At 49.7% G+C, this 16,925-nt stretch overlaps 1 protein-coding gene across 8 annotated transcripts in view; it reads left to right on the top strand.

Annotated features, from left to right (window-relative positions):
- ANKRD33B (ankyrin repeat domain 33B) overlaps nt 1-15,280 on the top strand; it is a 70,901-nt gene extending 55,621 nt beyond the window's left edge. For 7 of the 8 annotated variants that reach the window (XM_081294686.1, XM_081294684.1, XM_081294685.1 and 4 more), the window contains 2 exons: nt 5,497-5,637; nt 14,389-15,280. In XM_081294686.1, coding sequence (XP_081150812.1) covers nt 5,497-5,637; nt 14,389-15,239 — 992 coding nt within the window. In that variant the 3' untranslated portion in view covers nt 15,240-15,280. The remainder of the gene's footprint in view (nt 1-5,496; nt 5,638-14,388) is intronic. The other variant, XR_014022024.1, reaches the window with a different exon arrangement.
- Nucleotides 15,281-16,925: the final 1,645 nt, after the last annotated feature.

Raw genomic sequence — 16,925 nt, 5'->3', positions numbered from 1 at the left:
AGCACTCAACAGGGTGGGTCCTGCTCCCACCCTGCAGACATCCCTGTGTCAGGGAGGGAGGTGAAACTCCAAACCTTTGTTCCTGTGTTCCGATGAAAGGAAATTTAAAGCCAGACACCAAAAGCCAAACAAGAGAACTTTATTATTATAAATGATAGTAAAGAGAAAGTGAGATGAAAGCAACGTAAAAGCAAAGCGAGGCTCGTCTCTGAGCAGAGAACAACAAAGGAGACGATGCCGTCCTCAATTTATTACTGTTTGATGTTGACCAGGAGAGCTGGGGACCACCTCTGCACTCTTTGACAATCAGGTGCTCAGCTCCTTCACGTCGGGTGGTGGAGTTTTGACCTTAGTTGGTTCTCTTCAGAACCGTCATGGTGGACGTCCTATTTAGCAGGACTTCATCTACAAGTCAACCCCATGTTATGTGGGCACTGGGGTCAGCAGCTGGTCAGGAGTTACCTTAGTGAGCCTGCGCTACTAAAGGAATCTTCCTTCCCCGACAGCTGGAGACACTTACAGCCGTAATTCCTAGCTTCACATCAACCTCAGTGGACCCTGTCAAGAGATAGACCCATCAATCCTTTCCTCTTAACATGTTTTCCCATTTGTTCCTTTGCTTCTGTTTATCTTCTACAAATTAACTGCCGCCCTTTGCTTTTTTTTCCACTTTGCAAGTGGTTTAAAGAAGACACTAAACTAATCTGAAGAACACCTGTGACCTAGCCATGCATTCCTGCTCATTCCTCGCTACTTACCTAACACCTGCACTACAGATTTCTTCTCAGCCAAGTGTGGTGGGGCTGCCACGGGAGCAGGGGGCAGCCCACCCTCTTCCTGGGGTTACCTCTGGAGAAGGCTGACACCCCAGGCTCAGGGCCTATCTTGGCCTCACGTGTCCGGGATGTTGAAGAGTGTGAGGGTGGGTCTCAGGGCATCCATGAGGACCACCTCTTCCCCACCCCTGCTTCTCATCTGCAGGGCTCTGCCAGACTTTTGCCCTGATGTACTTAGATCCGTGTAATAATCCCTTCCGCTTCCCCAAGATGGCCTGTCTCCACTACCCCAAGTGAGGTGTCCGTAGAGGAACACAGAGACTATGATGTTAATGTGAAAGCCAGGAAGGGAACGAGGAGGAGCCGCTCACGGCTTCCCATTTTACCAAGGGGGGCTCTTCTGCTCCAACCAGGAGGTGGTCTACTCCAACACCATTCTATAATCATCCTCTTGATGATTCCAAAAGTTGTACAATAGGTGCTGACAACTAAAGGAAAATCACAGCAGAATTAATATGAGAGAAGGAGGGAGTGGAAGAGAGAGCCCCTGTCCCCCTCCTGACTCTCTGTTCCAAGTCAGCACTTGGGTCCCCAGGAGCCACGGTGCAGCCAGCTGCAGTCAGAACTCACACACGTGTACACACACTTGTAACTTGCACAACCAGGATAAGCTTGTGATTGTAATCCTCTGCCCTTGGTCTGGCTAGGAGCTCCTTCTGTGTCCTCCTGGTCCTCACAGCCACCCTCTTGAGGGTGACCTGTGCTCCCTGTACTTTCCACTGAGACCCACATGTGGCAAGGAGGAGGGAGCATGTTGCTTTTGCTTACTGCAGTGGACCTGGCTCTCCTCACAGCCCTTCTTCTTGAAGGACTTGCTGAATAAGTGTTTGTTTTAAAAGAAGATACTGTGTGGAATGGAGGAACCGTGGCCCACTTATGTGCCCCACAGCTACTGAGTGGGCAGGTCTTGAATGAACCATGTGATCAAGGCTGCACTGGGGTCCTGTGAGCAGGCATGACTGTCTGCGGTGTCAGCCCAGGTGGCAGGAAGCGGAGTGAGTGGCAAGCGGACTGGAGGCACTGATGAAGGAACTCACTCCAGGTGGCAGGGCAGGGTTAGGGGAACCATTGCTTGGAGGGTTGAGACAGACCCTGTGAGGGTGGCCCAGGCCCAGAAGGCTGCCACTCCAACCTGGGGCTGAGCTGGGAGGCCAGGCCAGTCTCCTGATGAGCCCGTCTGAAACTTCAGGGGTAGCAACCCCAGCAGGTGCAGGAGGAGGCCAGCCTCCCAGGCCAGAAGTAGGCACAGAGGGAGAGAAGAAATGCACAGAGATTGTTCTGAATTGCTTCCTAAAGGGCCTGGCAAATCCCGGGTTTCCTGCCCCTGCCCAGCATTTTCCTGTGGGCCTCTGTATTCCTGTGAGGTCCTTCCTTGGGAGCAGGGTACCGCCCCTCTCTGAGCTGGGCAGGCAGGAGGGAGCCTGGCAGCCCAGCCCCACCCTCCATCAGTCTCCGGCCTGTCCTGCAGGCAGCCAGCTCTGCTGCCCCATCTGTGTCCCCCCCCCCCCCCCCCCCCCCCCCCCCCGTGCTCCACGGAAGAATTCCTGGGAGAGTCCTGCTCTCCTTCTGGCAGGTGGGATGCTGTATTTCCAAAGCCGACAGTTCCCTCTACTGGCCTGGTTTGGGGAACTACATTTTGAGCACCTGGAGTGACAGCAGTCAGGTTTTTAGGCAACCTGAATTCTGTAGTCTTTTTATTTTCTGTTTCCTTTCCTGGAATCAAGAAGTCCCATTTCATTTGTTACTATGTTCTTAGTGACTGCACGATCCTTACCCCCTAACCGGCCTCAGAAAAGGTTGAATGAATCAGTGATTAGTTGTGTTGTCTTGATAATCAGAAACCTTTTAATAAATGAGCTTTTGCGTCGCGGGGACCGTCTTTTTCACTTGATGAATATTTGTCGCACTCCCCTGGATGTTCACTAGGAGACTGCTGGTGACGTGGGGCAGTTTGTGGGATGATGGGGGAAAGCTGAGGGGTTCCCTTCTGTGGTTTCTGTTCCCTCTGAAGTAGGAGGTGAGTCATCTCCTAGGAGAGGAGCTTGCCATGAGGCAGGTGGCTTCAGACTATAAAAAGTTCAAAATTTCCCACATGCTTGGTGGGTAGTCAACCAGGAAGCACAGGAGTGGGCCAGGCCAAGTGGCCCCTCAGGCTCGGGTACCAGGGACTTCTGCCACCTCATGTGCTCTGGGTGGAGACGCCATTGCTACGTGGACCCAGAGCCTGGGGCCGGGGTGGAGCCGGAGTTGGCTGTGGCTTTCCTCCTGCTCTTGCGCTGTGGCCTGTCCATTCACTTGGTTAGAAGCACGCTGAATCAACCACTTGTCTCCCTCCTCCTGCCCTCCCCATCTGGCCACCATCCTCTGCCTCCTGTGTGCACCTACGCCAGCATCCTGGTGACCTCCTGCCACAGGGTAGCACTGGCGAACAGGATGGATAGGATCCTCACCAGGCAGTGGCTGGGAATCCTTGTCCCTGCCTTGCACTCTTTTGGAGTGGCCCTGAGCTCATTCTCTTTTTTTTAAAAACAGATTTTAGATTTTAGAACACTTTAGATTTAGAGAAAAACTGCAAATTGTACAAAGAATTCCCGTGCATCTCGCACCCAGTTTTGTCTGTTGCTCAGATCTGCGTTAGTGTAACGCTGTTGACCAAGGACTGAGCCTGTGGCCATGTGTAGTTATTAACGAAAGTCCCCTCTTTATTGGGATTTCCCCAGATTTTCCTGTCCCTGCTTCCCATCTGACATCCCACAGCGAATGTGGTCATCATGTCCAGGAGCCTCTGATGTTCCATTTGTGATGTGTGTCTGTGTCCACAGAGGGAGGCTCTGGGCTGCAGCCCGGGTGCCGTGGTTGACAGGGTGGCTGTCGTGGGGAAGACAGGAGCCACTGAGTGCATCCACAGGGTCTGGTATTCCGTTCTCCTGATGCTGAAGCTGGCGCCGGGCCCTGGGGGAGGCCTGGGCCACGGCAGGGAGGCCGGGTTCTCGGGGCAGCTGGCAGCCTCCAGCTCACTCAGCCCTCTCAGTCTGCAGGCAGAGTCTCATTTCTGTCCCACCTCAGGAGAATGATGGCCTCATCTCCTCTCCCCCCCACAAGGTGCCATCCATTGGAGGCCTCTGTCCTGAAATTGGAGAGTCTAACCCTGGGGGTCCTGGCTCCTCCAAGGCTGGGGGCTTCCTTGGGGTGGGGGAGATGCTGAGTTAACCAGAGGAGTGCAGGGAAATGTCCATGAGGCCCAAGCTTGTGGCCCTGACGTGGAGCTGGGCGTAACAGCGTTGGAGTGACCTGGGAGGCTGCAGATGGCCGACTGTTGGTATGTAAGGACGGATGTGGCTGCACACCCAGCACCGCCCCGGGGCTCTGCAAGAGGGACTTGTGCAGACTGCTCACATCCCCAAGGGAATGCTCACCATCACCTGCAGGGGCCAGGATGGGGCAGGCAGCTGAGGGGGTGGCTAGCCAGGGCCAGGGACAAAGGCACTGGGAGAGGACCTGTTTCCCACTTGGTGTGGTTGGTCCTGGGACAGTGAGGAAGGGTCCTCTAGGTCAGTAGTTCTCAACCCAGGTGATTTTACCCCCTCCCTTTCCCACCCTACCAGGGGACAGGTGGCAGTGTCTGGGCCCATATTTTGTTGCCACAGTTGGGGCAGGAGTTGGGGTTTCGTGGCTGCTGGCACTTCGTGGGTCAAGACCAGGTGCTGCTAGCCATCCTTCAGTGCCCAGGACAGCTGCACCCCAGAGTGATCCAACCCAGTGCCAGGATGCTGTAGGGAATCAAGGTGTGTATGTGGTCCGGTGTGTGTGTGGTTGGGGGAGTCCAGCACAGAAAGACTAAGGGGGTGGGCTAGCCTTGGGCTTGGGTGGAAGACCCCGGAGCCACCTTGTGGCTCAGGAAGCTCTACTGGAGACAGGGTTTTCCAGGGATGAATGCTTGAACTATTGCCTTTTGCACAATTGTCTCCTTATTCACCCCGACTGAGAGCACCTTGGGCTTTTTGAGAATATCTCTGGCAATAAGCAGAAAATTGGATCCGTTTTTGGAGGAGCAAGATGAGAAAGGGGAGAAATCTATACTCCCTAATGAGTTTCCTGAAGCTTCTCAGCTGCTCAGGGTTGTGGCTGAGGCAGCCTCCTTGTGATCATGTGTGAGTGGGGGGTGGGGAGGGAGGGAAGGAGGGACAGACACTCTCTTCTGAGTGGCAGCAGAGGTGTGAGCGTGAGCTGGTGTTATCTCTTTGCTATGAAGATGAGCTTTTCCTCCCTGAAGCACTGGAGCACTTGGAAATGCTTCGGAGGCTCAATCCTGGCTTAGCTTCTGTCTGCCCCAGCGGCTCCAGCTGGGAGCTGCCAGCGCCCGCCTGTGATGACACTGCTGTCCCTGCCCAGCCTCCTCTGCCGCACGGTGGGACCCTGCACCACTCAGGTGGGTGGCTGAAGGGCCCTGAGTGAACCTGAGACATCCCTGTGGCCAGGACAGGGGCCTCTGCCTCCTCCTGCTTCCTGGGCTCTGGAAGGATTGTCTGGGGATCAGAGAGGAAAATGTGCAGAGCAGGAAGCTGCCCGGAGCCTGGCTTCCTCCTGCGCCACCCCCCGACACACCCCGGTCCCTCTGGAGGCCTCCTGTGAGACCCACACGTGTACCGTTCTCTTTCAGGGCACGCCACCATCACCAACTACCTGTTGAACTATTTCCCTGGTCTTGACCTTGAAAGGAGGAACGTGTTTGGCTTCACCGCCCTGATGAAAGCAGCTATGCAGGGCCGGACGGAGTGCATCAGAGCCCTGATGCTCGCAGGTACGTGCCTCTTGTCCCTCGCACCTGTGGGCCCTGGAAATAACTGACTCCTTTAAAGAATCATCCCCATGGAAACAGCCTGGCAGATGCCACGAAGAATGGGTTCTTTGTTGAGGTGGTGACAGTTGCCTTCAGGGTTGCGGAGGGGGTCACAGGCAGCCACTGGGAGGAGTGGCGCCTTCCATTGCCCTTGGACTCCTCCCACCCACACATCTGCTCCCAACCTGTGCACATCTGCTCTTCAGAAATGTGCATTCTGCTCTTGGTCCTGGGTGGGCCCACGGCTATTGGAGTGGGCACAGGAGGGGGTGGTCCAGACCAGGCTGCCTCCTGCTTGCTGGCAGTTGGAGCTGCAGGATGAAGTGTTGTGTGGCAGTTTCCAGAGTCAGTGGAAAGTTCCAGGCTTCAGCTTGGGATCAACAGGGCAGCCCCCTTTGTCCCTTAGGTCCTTGTCAGCCTGGAGAAGACACTCACCGGTCCCCATCTGCAAAATGGGGGTAATGACCTCTTTCTGTCCCTCCTCCCTGAGGACGAAATAGTTTACTTTATAAACTCTCAAGGGCTATGCAGTTTTAATGAGCTACTAAACCAAATTCTTTCTGATGAACCTCTAATTCTTTTCCTGACTTGAAACTGGGGTCCAGGATAGTCTTTAGTGCCACCTCACCAGGTTATTTGGAGAATTAAGGGAGAAGATGTGTCTAAGCACATGTAATGCACTCAATATCCAATAGCTGTTGCTCGTATTCATTTGCTGCCTTAATTTATCTTTATTTTTGGCTGTGGCACAGGGGTCAGCCAATTCTGCTTAGTGCTACGAGTTCCTGAAGAGCTGACATTTTCCCTCTCTTAGTCCATTCTTGCTGCAATAGCAAAATACCAGATGGGATGATTTATAAACAATATGTTTATTGCTCACAGTTCAGAGGCAGGGAAGCCAAGATCCAGGTACCAGCAGACTGATGTCCGGTGGGGGCCTGTTCCCTCTTGTCATGTCCTCCCCTATTGGAAGGGCTGGGGGCACCCTCTGGCCTCTTGCATGAGGGTACCAATCCCATTCCTGAGGCCCACCCTGTGACCAAGCACCTCCTAAAGCTCCCACCTCTTTATACCATCCCTTTGGGTATGGAGTGCCACACTATGAAGTCTGGGGGGGCCAACATTCAGCTGGTGGTTCTCCTGGGAATGCCATCAGAGCTCTTCCAGATCCCGTCTCCTCCGTTAATGCTCCTTCTCAGTCCCAGGACCCGAGCTGGCTCCCTGTCTAGTTGTCATGTGTTCCCGGTTGCCTCTGACCTGTGACAGTTTGTCTTCATGTATTGTTTATGACTCTGCATTGTGTGGTGCACCCCGACCTGAGCTTGTTTTTCTTTCATCCATCTGGGATTTGGGGATTTACAACTTTTAATTTTTTTCCTCCTGCTTTAAACTCCGAGTCTTACAGGATGCTATAGGACAAATAAACTCAAAAGAACAAGGATGGAGGTTTTGAAGATTGCAAATCTACTTAGAAATATAAAAGGATCATAATTAAAATTAATCCCATTGGTTGTGCTTTTGATTCAGTGGCAGTTTTAGTTTTGAAAGCTCAGTTTCAGCAGAGGTTAGGCCCTGCCTGTCCTGTGTCAGTGAGAAGTGGTCCCTCCTAGTTAAATGGTGATTGTAGGATGCTCTTGTGAGTGGCAGAAGCTTCATCTGCTTTCATTACTTTTGGATTGAGTTTTAATTGAATGCAGATTTTTAGTAATTTACTTTTTCAACTGACAGTGTATGGTGTCAGTCATATCAAATGCATTTTTCCCAACAAGTTAATGTGAATTACCAACTTTTTTTTCCTTTTGGTGGGAGGTCAATTGCCTTCTAATCGCCCTGGAAAACATGAGGGGCTCAGTCTCACTATCATTGTCATTTCGTCTTCTTTGGGTCTCTTAGAAGTTTCCGGCATTTGCTGCAGTATTTATAGGATCTCAGAAATGCCCTCCACATCTCTTGGGGAGATGGTGCTGGGGGCGATGGGCTGGGTGTTAAGGTCACCTGCATCCCACCAGCTGTGGTTACAGATTAGACATTGGGTCTGTAGACGCTCTTCCCTGTCCCCCCTGGGAGTTCTCCCCCAGTGAAGTCTGGAGCCCTTGTAGGCACAGGCCCTGCCTGTCCATGCCTTGGGCTTCCCTCTGTACTGTGCTGCTACAGAGCGGGGGTGGGGGGGGGTGGGGGGGGGGTAAGTGACCCAGAAAACCAGGGCGCAGGCTTCGACCCAGCTCCATACCTGTGGCAGTCACTTGCCTTTCTGGACCGCGGTTTCCTCTTTTCTGGGATGGAAGCTGTGATGGCTCTGAGAGAGGGAGCTCTCTCTTGCCAGGGCCACCCTAGATGCCTGCCATCAGGGCATGCCACTTAGGATTGTGTTGTTACCATTATTAGGGAGTCTATGTATTCTGTAGTTATTCATTAAGTGAATAAAAGAACAAGGCATATTTTTCTCTTTGAAAAATATCCTGTGATGAGACCTTTAACTTACTAGGGCAGTAAGCATGTAACTCAGGGGTTTCTTAACTTTGGCATGATTTTGAGATTTGGGGCCAGATAAGTTCATGTTGGGGGGGGGAGGTTCCGACAACTGTAGGTTGTTCAGTGAGGTCCCTGGCCTCTACCCTCTAGATGGCTGAATTATCCCCAGTCATGACAGCCAGAAATGTCCCAGGCACTGCCAAACATCCTCTGCGATTATTGTTATAACTAATAAGTGAGAAAGGATGAAAAAAGAGAAGATCTTTTTGTTCTTAGATATGTTTCTCCCTCCCAGCTGGTTCTATGTTGTCTAAAATAAAGATGAGACCTTTTCCAGGGAGCATTCAAGCTGCCCCTTTAGGCTTTAGTTGGGAGTGGTCATTTGCTATTGTCACTACTAAGTTAGATTACAATTCTCAACTATTTTTATGTCTCTTATTTCCATTTAAACATATCCATATCAGGAGAACTTAAAGCATTGAAAGTTCCCAACAGCCTGAGCATTTCTTGTAGATTGACAGACCCTTCAACATGGAGTGAGTCTATGTATAGCTTAGGAAGGCTACCCAGGAGTTAACTGCAAAACGGTCATCCTGTGATAATTTGAAAAGTAAAGTGCGCAACCATTACTACATATAAAAACATGCCTTTCTAAGTTCTTTAGATGAGGTGATCTTCGTTTCCTGAATGTTTTTCTGCACCTGAGTTTCTGAGTTGCAGTTTATTTTCAATAGCAAACATTTCAGCTTATACGTGATAAATGATCAAATTGGATGAAACCCTCAACTGTTTAGATTTTCTCACCATCTGTAACGTACAGGTACAGATCAGCTTGGGTCTGCATGTGCAGTAGAACAAAAGAATGTTAGAAGTATCAAAAATTTTAATTTAAATAGAAAATATAACCGGATTCTGGAAACCTGATTCAGTGGGTCTTTGGATTTGGCTTCCTAATATTGTCGTCTGTGCTGATGACAATCCCAAGGAGGCAGCAGAATCTTGTTGATTCAGTGGAATATTAATGTCCCAGAGTGACAAGTCTATTTAAATCAGTTGGCTCTGAGAAGCCGCATGGAGGACAGGATTTTTTTTATGGAGATTGCCAGGTTCCAGGTTGCTTTCGAGAGCTCCTGTTTGTACTGAAGTGCCGAGTAAAGTAAGGCTGCTGCCGCGGGAGAAGAAACAATCAAAGGCCTGCATCTTGCATGATTCCAGGGAGCACATAGATTAAGAGGAAGATGAAGAGCCAGAAAAGACACTGTGTTCTTGCTCCACGGTCCCGCTCATCTCTGGCAAGCCCTGACTAGACTTCTGGTAAACCAGGGACTTATACTAAGACGTTGCTTTCTGTTTATGAGGAAAACGGGAATTTTTTGTGAACTGAGAATTTGCCACACTGGAGTTGTTTCACGTTATTAGAGAAAAATTAGGTCAGGAAATTCATACCACACCCCTCCACCCCCAAATCAAACCCTGAGACAAAGACTTGAGGGCAAGTAGATTTTTTTCAAAGGTTGCTTTGGGGAAGCAGCCTGGCAGGGTGCCAGTGAGGGAGTGAGTTAGGAAGAGACAATGCTAATAGGGTGACCTTGGGCTCCTGAGAAGGTTGCTGGTGGTTGACTGGGACTCAGCCCTGCTGGGCCTTCTGAGAGATACCCCAAGGGACAAGGATACTGGGGGATTTGTCTTCCAATTCTGGCCCCTCACGGGGGCAGGCAGGGTACACCTTTCCCACCTGCCGTGCCATGGAGGTAGCTCCTCAGTCCCACTGGGCTGGACGGCAGCCCCCCCCCCCCCCCCCCCCCCCCCCCCCGTGACCCTGCAATCCTGACTTGCTGCGCTGATTACACACCCAGTGCCCCAGACACAGGCTAGAGGTGGCCCAGCAGGAAGCTGGCAGGGGCTGGCTGGCCCACCCTTGTGGTGTGTCACCTCCTGTGGCAGGAGGGCGGCCTGGGCTGGGCTGCCTAGGATGGATGCCGTCAGGGTGGGGGATGGTGGAGAAGAAAGAAAGTGACTACTGCGCCCACCTCCCCTGTCCTGGGGGCCTGGCTGACTCCCAGGGGAAAGTGAACTGAGAGGGTGGGAACATCATTTTTTCCCCTTTGGCACTAGTTTGGGATGTTTTCCACTGCAGTAGCAGAAGTCCTGGCTTGAGAGTGGATTTGAGGTGTCTTTTCCTCACATCTCACTAGGAGTCTTAAGGTTGGTGGTCACTGTCCAAAGCTGGCCTTGGTTCAGGGAAGACAACATGGACCTGATTTTCTTCTCCTGTTCATCAATTCCCTTAGCTTCCTGCTTTGTCACCTCTTGATTCCAAGACAGTCACCAGACCTCTGGTAGGAGGCAGTGGCAACAGCAGCAAGTACACTTGTCCCTGTTCTCAGGAGGTGAATACCCCATGGGGCTCTGGCCAGCACAAGGTTGCTTGGACACAGGCAGCCGGACAAATGGGAAACAGACTTCAGTCATTAGGTTAGACCAACGGTTCAGAGTCAGGGACGATATTGCCCCCCAGGTGACATTTAGCAACAGCTGGATACATTTCTGGTTGTCACAGCTGGTGGGGTGCTACTGATATCTCTTGAGTAGTCACCAGAGATGCTGTTAAAAGTCCTTCACTGCACAGGACAGCTCTCACCACAAGCATGGCCAAAAATGCCAATAATGCTGAGGTTGGGCAGTCTTAAGCTGGACCATTATGATCCATTGCCTAGAACTGAGCATGTTGCTTTGAATAAAATAGAAGATGAAAAAAAAAATAGAAGATGATTTTGTGCAGACAACTCCTAGCTGTCAGCAAGGTGGCAAGTGGACCCATTGGCAAGAGCCTATCCTTGGTCCACAGGTTTGAGCACTGTGGGGTAGGAGGCAAGGATGCTGGTGGTGTCAGGGGAAAAGATGGACACAGTGGCATTTTGGAAGTTCTCTATATCCGTTTAAAGGTATTCAAGTAAAATGTTAATCATCAGTACAGTTGATCCTCCCATGTCCTGGGTTCTGTTCCAGGCAACTACAGATATAAAATATTTCTAAAAAATGCATTTGTATGGAACTGGTACAGACCTGTTATCTTGTCACTGGTCACTAGACAATATAGCCTAGCAACTGTTTACATGGCATTTACCTTGCCTTAGGTTTTATAAGTAATCTAGAAATGGTTTGGTGTCTATGGAAGTGCATGGGTTATATGCAAAGATCATGCCATTTTCTACAAGGGACTTGAGCATCCTTGGAATTTGGTGTCCATGGGGTTCTTGGAAGCAATCCCCTGTGGACACTGAAGGGTAACTGTGCTTGTCATTCATAATCTACTTGCTATGTCCTGGCCATCAATGTCACCCTTAGCAGTGGTTTCTGAGGAAGTGAATCCCTAATTAAGCACCACTCAGATCCTAAAACTGCATGGCAGTCACAATGGCTCTTGTTCTTTGGGGTGTTTGTATTTTCTGAGCATTTTGAAAAGGTGGGGGACAACAGGAAGAAGGACGCTGCGCTCTGGACAGCTGTTCCTTTCGTTTTCCATTAGCATTTGAAAAATGTCTCTTTCACGCAGTGTTCATTAAGATTTTAATTTTGCAGTTTGTTCCTTTTTTAAGTGACATGCAATTAATTAAGGTTTAATGTGTCATCTATTTTCTGCAATGACATTTTTACTGTCCCCTTTTCATTTTAGTCAGTTTATAAATTGTACTCTAACTAATGAGTTCTCCTGATTTCTGGTTCCAAATAATTACCACTCTTGTAAGATGGCTATTCTTTAATGTGTCACAGGATTAAGACCATTAGCAGGTGAGCTCAGGTGAGCCAGGTCTGCCTGGCTGTGAGGCCACTGTGGGCTGGCAGGGCAGGGAAGTGGCAGTGCCCCCCGCCTCTCTCAGCTCAGCACGTATTGATCAGCCACCGCATGTCAACACCTGGGTCTGTGTGGGATATAAATGAAGCTGCCTCTGCCAGGCCTGTCTCCAGGGAGCCCACAGACTAGATAATTGCCCTAGTTTTTCACATTGCTTTGCCAGTAGAGATATGACTAATGGGACTTGAAATCCTGAATGATTTCTAACTGTATGTGGGGCTGAGTTTGGACCAAGATTAACAGCTACTTTATAATAATTTCTACATTGCCAAGTTGAAATTTATTCAGATTTCACCAGGATGATTTGGAGTTTAATGTTGGAATGTTTGTATGTGGGGGGGGGTAGTGGGTAGAATTGAGAGACATTCAGGAAGACGTTGGGGATACATCATTAAAGATTCTCTAGACAATCAGAACTGATAGGGTGCATAAATTAAGAGATTTATTTTAAGGAATTGGCTCATGAAGTTGTGGGGGTTGGTAAGTCTAAAATTTGTAGGCTAGGCCCACAGGTAGGAGTTAATACTGAAGTCTAGAGGCAGAACTTTTTCTTTTATTCCATGTTTTTTTGTTGGTGCATTATAATTTTTCTATGTTTTATTTATTCTACTTAGTTATACATGACAGCAGAATGTATTTCAATTCATTGTACACAATGGAGCATAACTTTTCAATTCTCTGGTTGTACACGATGTAGAGTTGTACCATTCGTGCCGTTATACATGTATCTAGGGTAATGATGTCTGTCTCATTCCATCATCTTTCCTGCCCCACACTCCCTTCCCTCCCCCACCCTCCTCTTTGCCCAATCCAAAGTTCCTCCATTCTTCCCATGCACCCCCACCCCCACCATTATGAATCAGCACCCACTAATCCGAGAAAACATTCTGCCTTTGGTTTTATGGGACTGGCTTACTTTATGTAGCATGATATTCTCCAGCTCTATCCATTTACGTGCAAATGCCATAATTTTATTCTTTTTTAATGCTGAGAAACAGTCCATTGTATATACATACCAGTTTCTTTATCCATCCATCTACTGATGGGCATCTAGGTTGGTTCCACAGATAAGCTATTGTGAATTGAGCTGCTGTAAACATTGATGTGGCTGCATCACTGTAGTATGATGTATTATAATTATATATAACGATGGGATTTGCTGTTGCATATTCATATATGAATGCAACAAGAACTTTTTCTTCTCTAGGAAATTTGAGTCTTTGCTCTTAAGGCAGTCAATGATTGGATGAGGCCCAGCCACTTCTTTGGGGTTGATCTCCTGGACTTAAAGTTAACTGATTAGAAGGTGTTAGCCAAAGCTACAAGATCCCTTCAGGCCACACCTAGATTAGTGTTTGATGAAAGCACTGGATGTTCTAGTGTAGCCAAGCTGACACAGAATACTGACCATCACACCTGCCCTGCTGGGTGGTTGCTAGCACACAGAGCTGAGTGCAGGGGACCCAAGGCGCTCCCTGGAGCTCTCCACTCCCTGGAGCTTGCCAGCTTTGCAGCCCAGGCAGGTCCCCAGACACCGTGACCATCATTCATTCTGTCATGAACCTTTGTTACAGGCATGCCTCCCACCTGCCAGGATTAGATGTGTTGCAGAAGAAAAATGCATAAGATATGGCCTCTGTTTTGGAATAGCCCACTGTCTGGTCTATAGGAATATGGGCTGCAGTCCCCCAGCCAGTTAACTCCCCAGTGGGAGGGGTGAAAGACCACCATTTCCCACAAAACAGGACCCACAGCAGCCCTCCAAATGACAGGACAGAAGAGATGGTACCAAGTGCCTTGCAAGTGACTGTTACCATTAGCATTTAGAGCACTCCAGCTGCATCATCAAGTGATCTTGAGACATCTTTGTTGTCTAGTCATGTCTCCATTGGCAGAGAGCTGTGGAATCTTCTTTCTTTCTTTTGGGTACCAGGGATTGAATTCAGAGGCACTCAACCACTGAGCCACATCCCCAGCCCTATTGTGTATTTTATTTAGAGACAGGGGCTCACTGACTTGCTTAGTGCCTTGCTATTGCTGAGGCTGGCTTTGAACTTGCAATCAATCCTCCTGCTTCAACCTCCCGAGCTGCTGAGATTAGAGGAGTGAGCCACTGTGCCTGGCTGGAATCTTATTTCTTAAAAAAAAAAAAAAAAATCATGATTTAGATTCAGACAAATTTTTATTTAGAAAAGACAAAAACATCAAATGATGCATGAGAAACCTTTTCTGTTGCAGTGGTAAATGCAGTAGGTGACTGTCACATGCAGGTGGCAGTGGTCCAGGATAGAGCTTGTTATTAGGTTTTGGAAAGTTTACCTTTGTTCCATTCTTTGCCTGTGAGTTGCTGCTGCAGCCACCCATTTGTGCTTCTTGTTTTTTAGGGGCAGATGTACACGCCCGGGACAGCCGCCGAGGGATGTCACCCCAGGAGTGGGCTGCTTACACAGGCAGGGTGGAGGCCGTCCGACTCATGCAGAGGCTGCTGGAGCGACCCTGCCCTGAACAGTTTGGGGAGAAATACAGGCCAGAGCTGCCGCTGTCCCCGGAGGCGGCTCTGAAGCCTGCAGCCTCCAAAAACTGCTTGCAGAGGCTCGCTGAATTCGTGCGGTCCGCGCTGACCCCGCGCTCAGTCCGGGGCCTGGAGGATGGGGGCGTCCTTGACCATATGGTCAGGATGACCACAAGCCTTTATAGTCCCGCTGTGGCCATCGTCTGCCAGACTGTGTGCCCTGAGGACCCTCCCTGTGTTGGAAAACGGCGGCTGGCAGTGCAGGAAATCCTGGCTGCTAAGGGGGACCAGGGCACCCTTGCCCAAGAGAGGGACGAGGCAGAAGGCGCTGAGCAGCAATTTCGGACTTCTGAGGTGGTGGTGGGCTCCGGAGAGGAGGCTCCGAGACTCAGTCCCCCGTCTCCCTACCTGCCAGGGGCCCAGGGGTCAGCCTCTGCCCGGCGGAAGGCCAGCCTCCTGCCCCTGCAGCTCCTGCGCCGGAGCAGTGTGCGGCCGGGTGTGGTGGTCCCCAGGGTCCGCATCAGCAAGGCGCCTGCGCCCACCTTCCAGCCAGAGCGCATAGGCCGCAAGGGCAGCGCCAAGGACAGCACCCACCTGCAGATCCCCAAGTGGCGGTACAAGGAGGCCAAGGAAGAAAAGAAGAAGGCAGAAGAGGCCGAGAGGAAGCGCCAGGAGGAAGTGCAGAAGGAAAAGCGGGCGCCGCGCTGGAGGAAAAGGACGTGAAGGGGTCAATGGGCCAGGGCCTGTGTTGGGCCAGCGCTGCCGGGGGGGGGGGGGGGGGGGGGGGGGGGGGGGCGCAGAGCCCCAGCGGGAGAAGGTGGAGAGGCGCAGGGGAGGCTGCCCCCGGCTGGGCGCTCAGAGGTGCGCCTCTCCTGACAGCCGCCTTCTGAGATCCCAGGAAGTGGTCAAGTGTTCCCAAGAGGGAGCTGGGAACAGCACGGATTGATTTGCCTAACCCTCCTTCCCCTAGCAATCAATACACCTAGCGGGCAACACACCTAATGTCTCCCTTTAGAGAACCTCAATTAATAATTTTTAAAAAACAATTTATCAAAGGGCAGAGTTTTTTTTGCATAATTTTGTACTTTTAATCATCATTTACCAATCTGCAGCATTTTACAGGTGATGGGGCTGTTTGTATTTAAGGCAGTTTTAATATATGAGTCTGAAGACCCCTGGTTTAAAATACTGTATCTAGCAATAAACATTTGTGAGAGCTGTATGAATTCATACAATTCACAGGATTCTCCCTCTTTTTGCCATTGGTTTTGGCTTTTGCCTTTCCATCTCATTGTGGGTGCACTTTGGTGTACATTGCCCTATTTGATTAATTGATACTGAATATTTGTTTTTATTTGATGGAGGCATTGACTTTTACAGCAAAAGATCAAATGAAACAGTTCAGATTTCAGTGTCTTATTTTAAAACTCTCTTGTTCATACAGTAATAATAATGAAAATCATTGTTGAATTATTAGGAAACAATGCATTAACTGTATTTCTTGCTAGACTCATTTTAAACAGGGGCTTTGGATAAACTGCCTAGGAAATCTTTTATTGGATATAAGAGAAAAATTGTCTTTTAATCAGTGGGGTGAGCTTAACAAATGATTACTGGAAATACAAAATTAAGTCATATGTGCTCTTAGATAAGTCAAATCTGTATATCCTTAAAATGTAAAAATGCACGAAAGATAGGATCCCAGAGGGATGGAACTGCTGAAAGGGGCAGGAGGGTGATTTTTAGGAATAGGAGGCTAGAACTGAGTTTTAAGCAAGCTTGTTTTGGGGCAAATTTCTAGGAGTATTTGGCATTTTCAGGGCAGCCCTCTCATCCAGGCTCAAGTGGAGTTCACTTTTATTTCTCCTTTGATGATTGTCCCTGATCTTTAGTTCGTCCTCATGCCCGCTGTGTAAGATGTCCAGGATGTGGGGACTTTGGCAGGACGCAGATTCGCCTGGGCCCTGAGCTCTCAGGGGAGTTTTCTCTTTATGCTTTTATCTCCAAAGACTGAGAAATTCTTACTGGATCTTAGAGTATCTGTGACACATGCACTTTATTTAAATATTTAATTGAAATACTGGGAACCATGGATTTAAAAACTATCATAGACTGTTTGGAAGCTCTTTACTATAACCCTGGATACGTGCTGACACGCACCTGTCTGTCTCATGATGCAGGCAGTGGGTGGCTCTGGGTTCTCCTTGCGGCTTCCCATCAGCACCTTCGGGGTGTTGAGCAATCAGGGATCTCACACTAGCCCTTCCCCACTTATCAGATCATGAGGCTGCGCCCAGGCTGTTGGAGAGACTGGTGAGATAAAAATACTGTGTTTCAGAATCAGATTTTAGCATGTTTCTCCTTAATCCCAGAAAGACATCAAGATGAATGCCACAGAATCCTGGACCC

Source organism: Spermophilus citellus (genome assembly GCF_964194105.1).
Source record: "Spermophilus citellus genome assembly, chromosome: 1".
Classification (NCBI taxonomy): Eukaryota; Metazoa; Chordata; class Mammalia; order Rodentia; family Sciuridae; genus Spermophilus; species Spermophilus citellus.
This window is presented reverse-complemented; position numbering and strand designations above follow the sequence as displayed.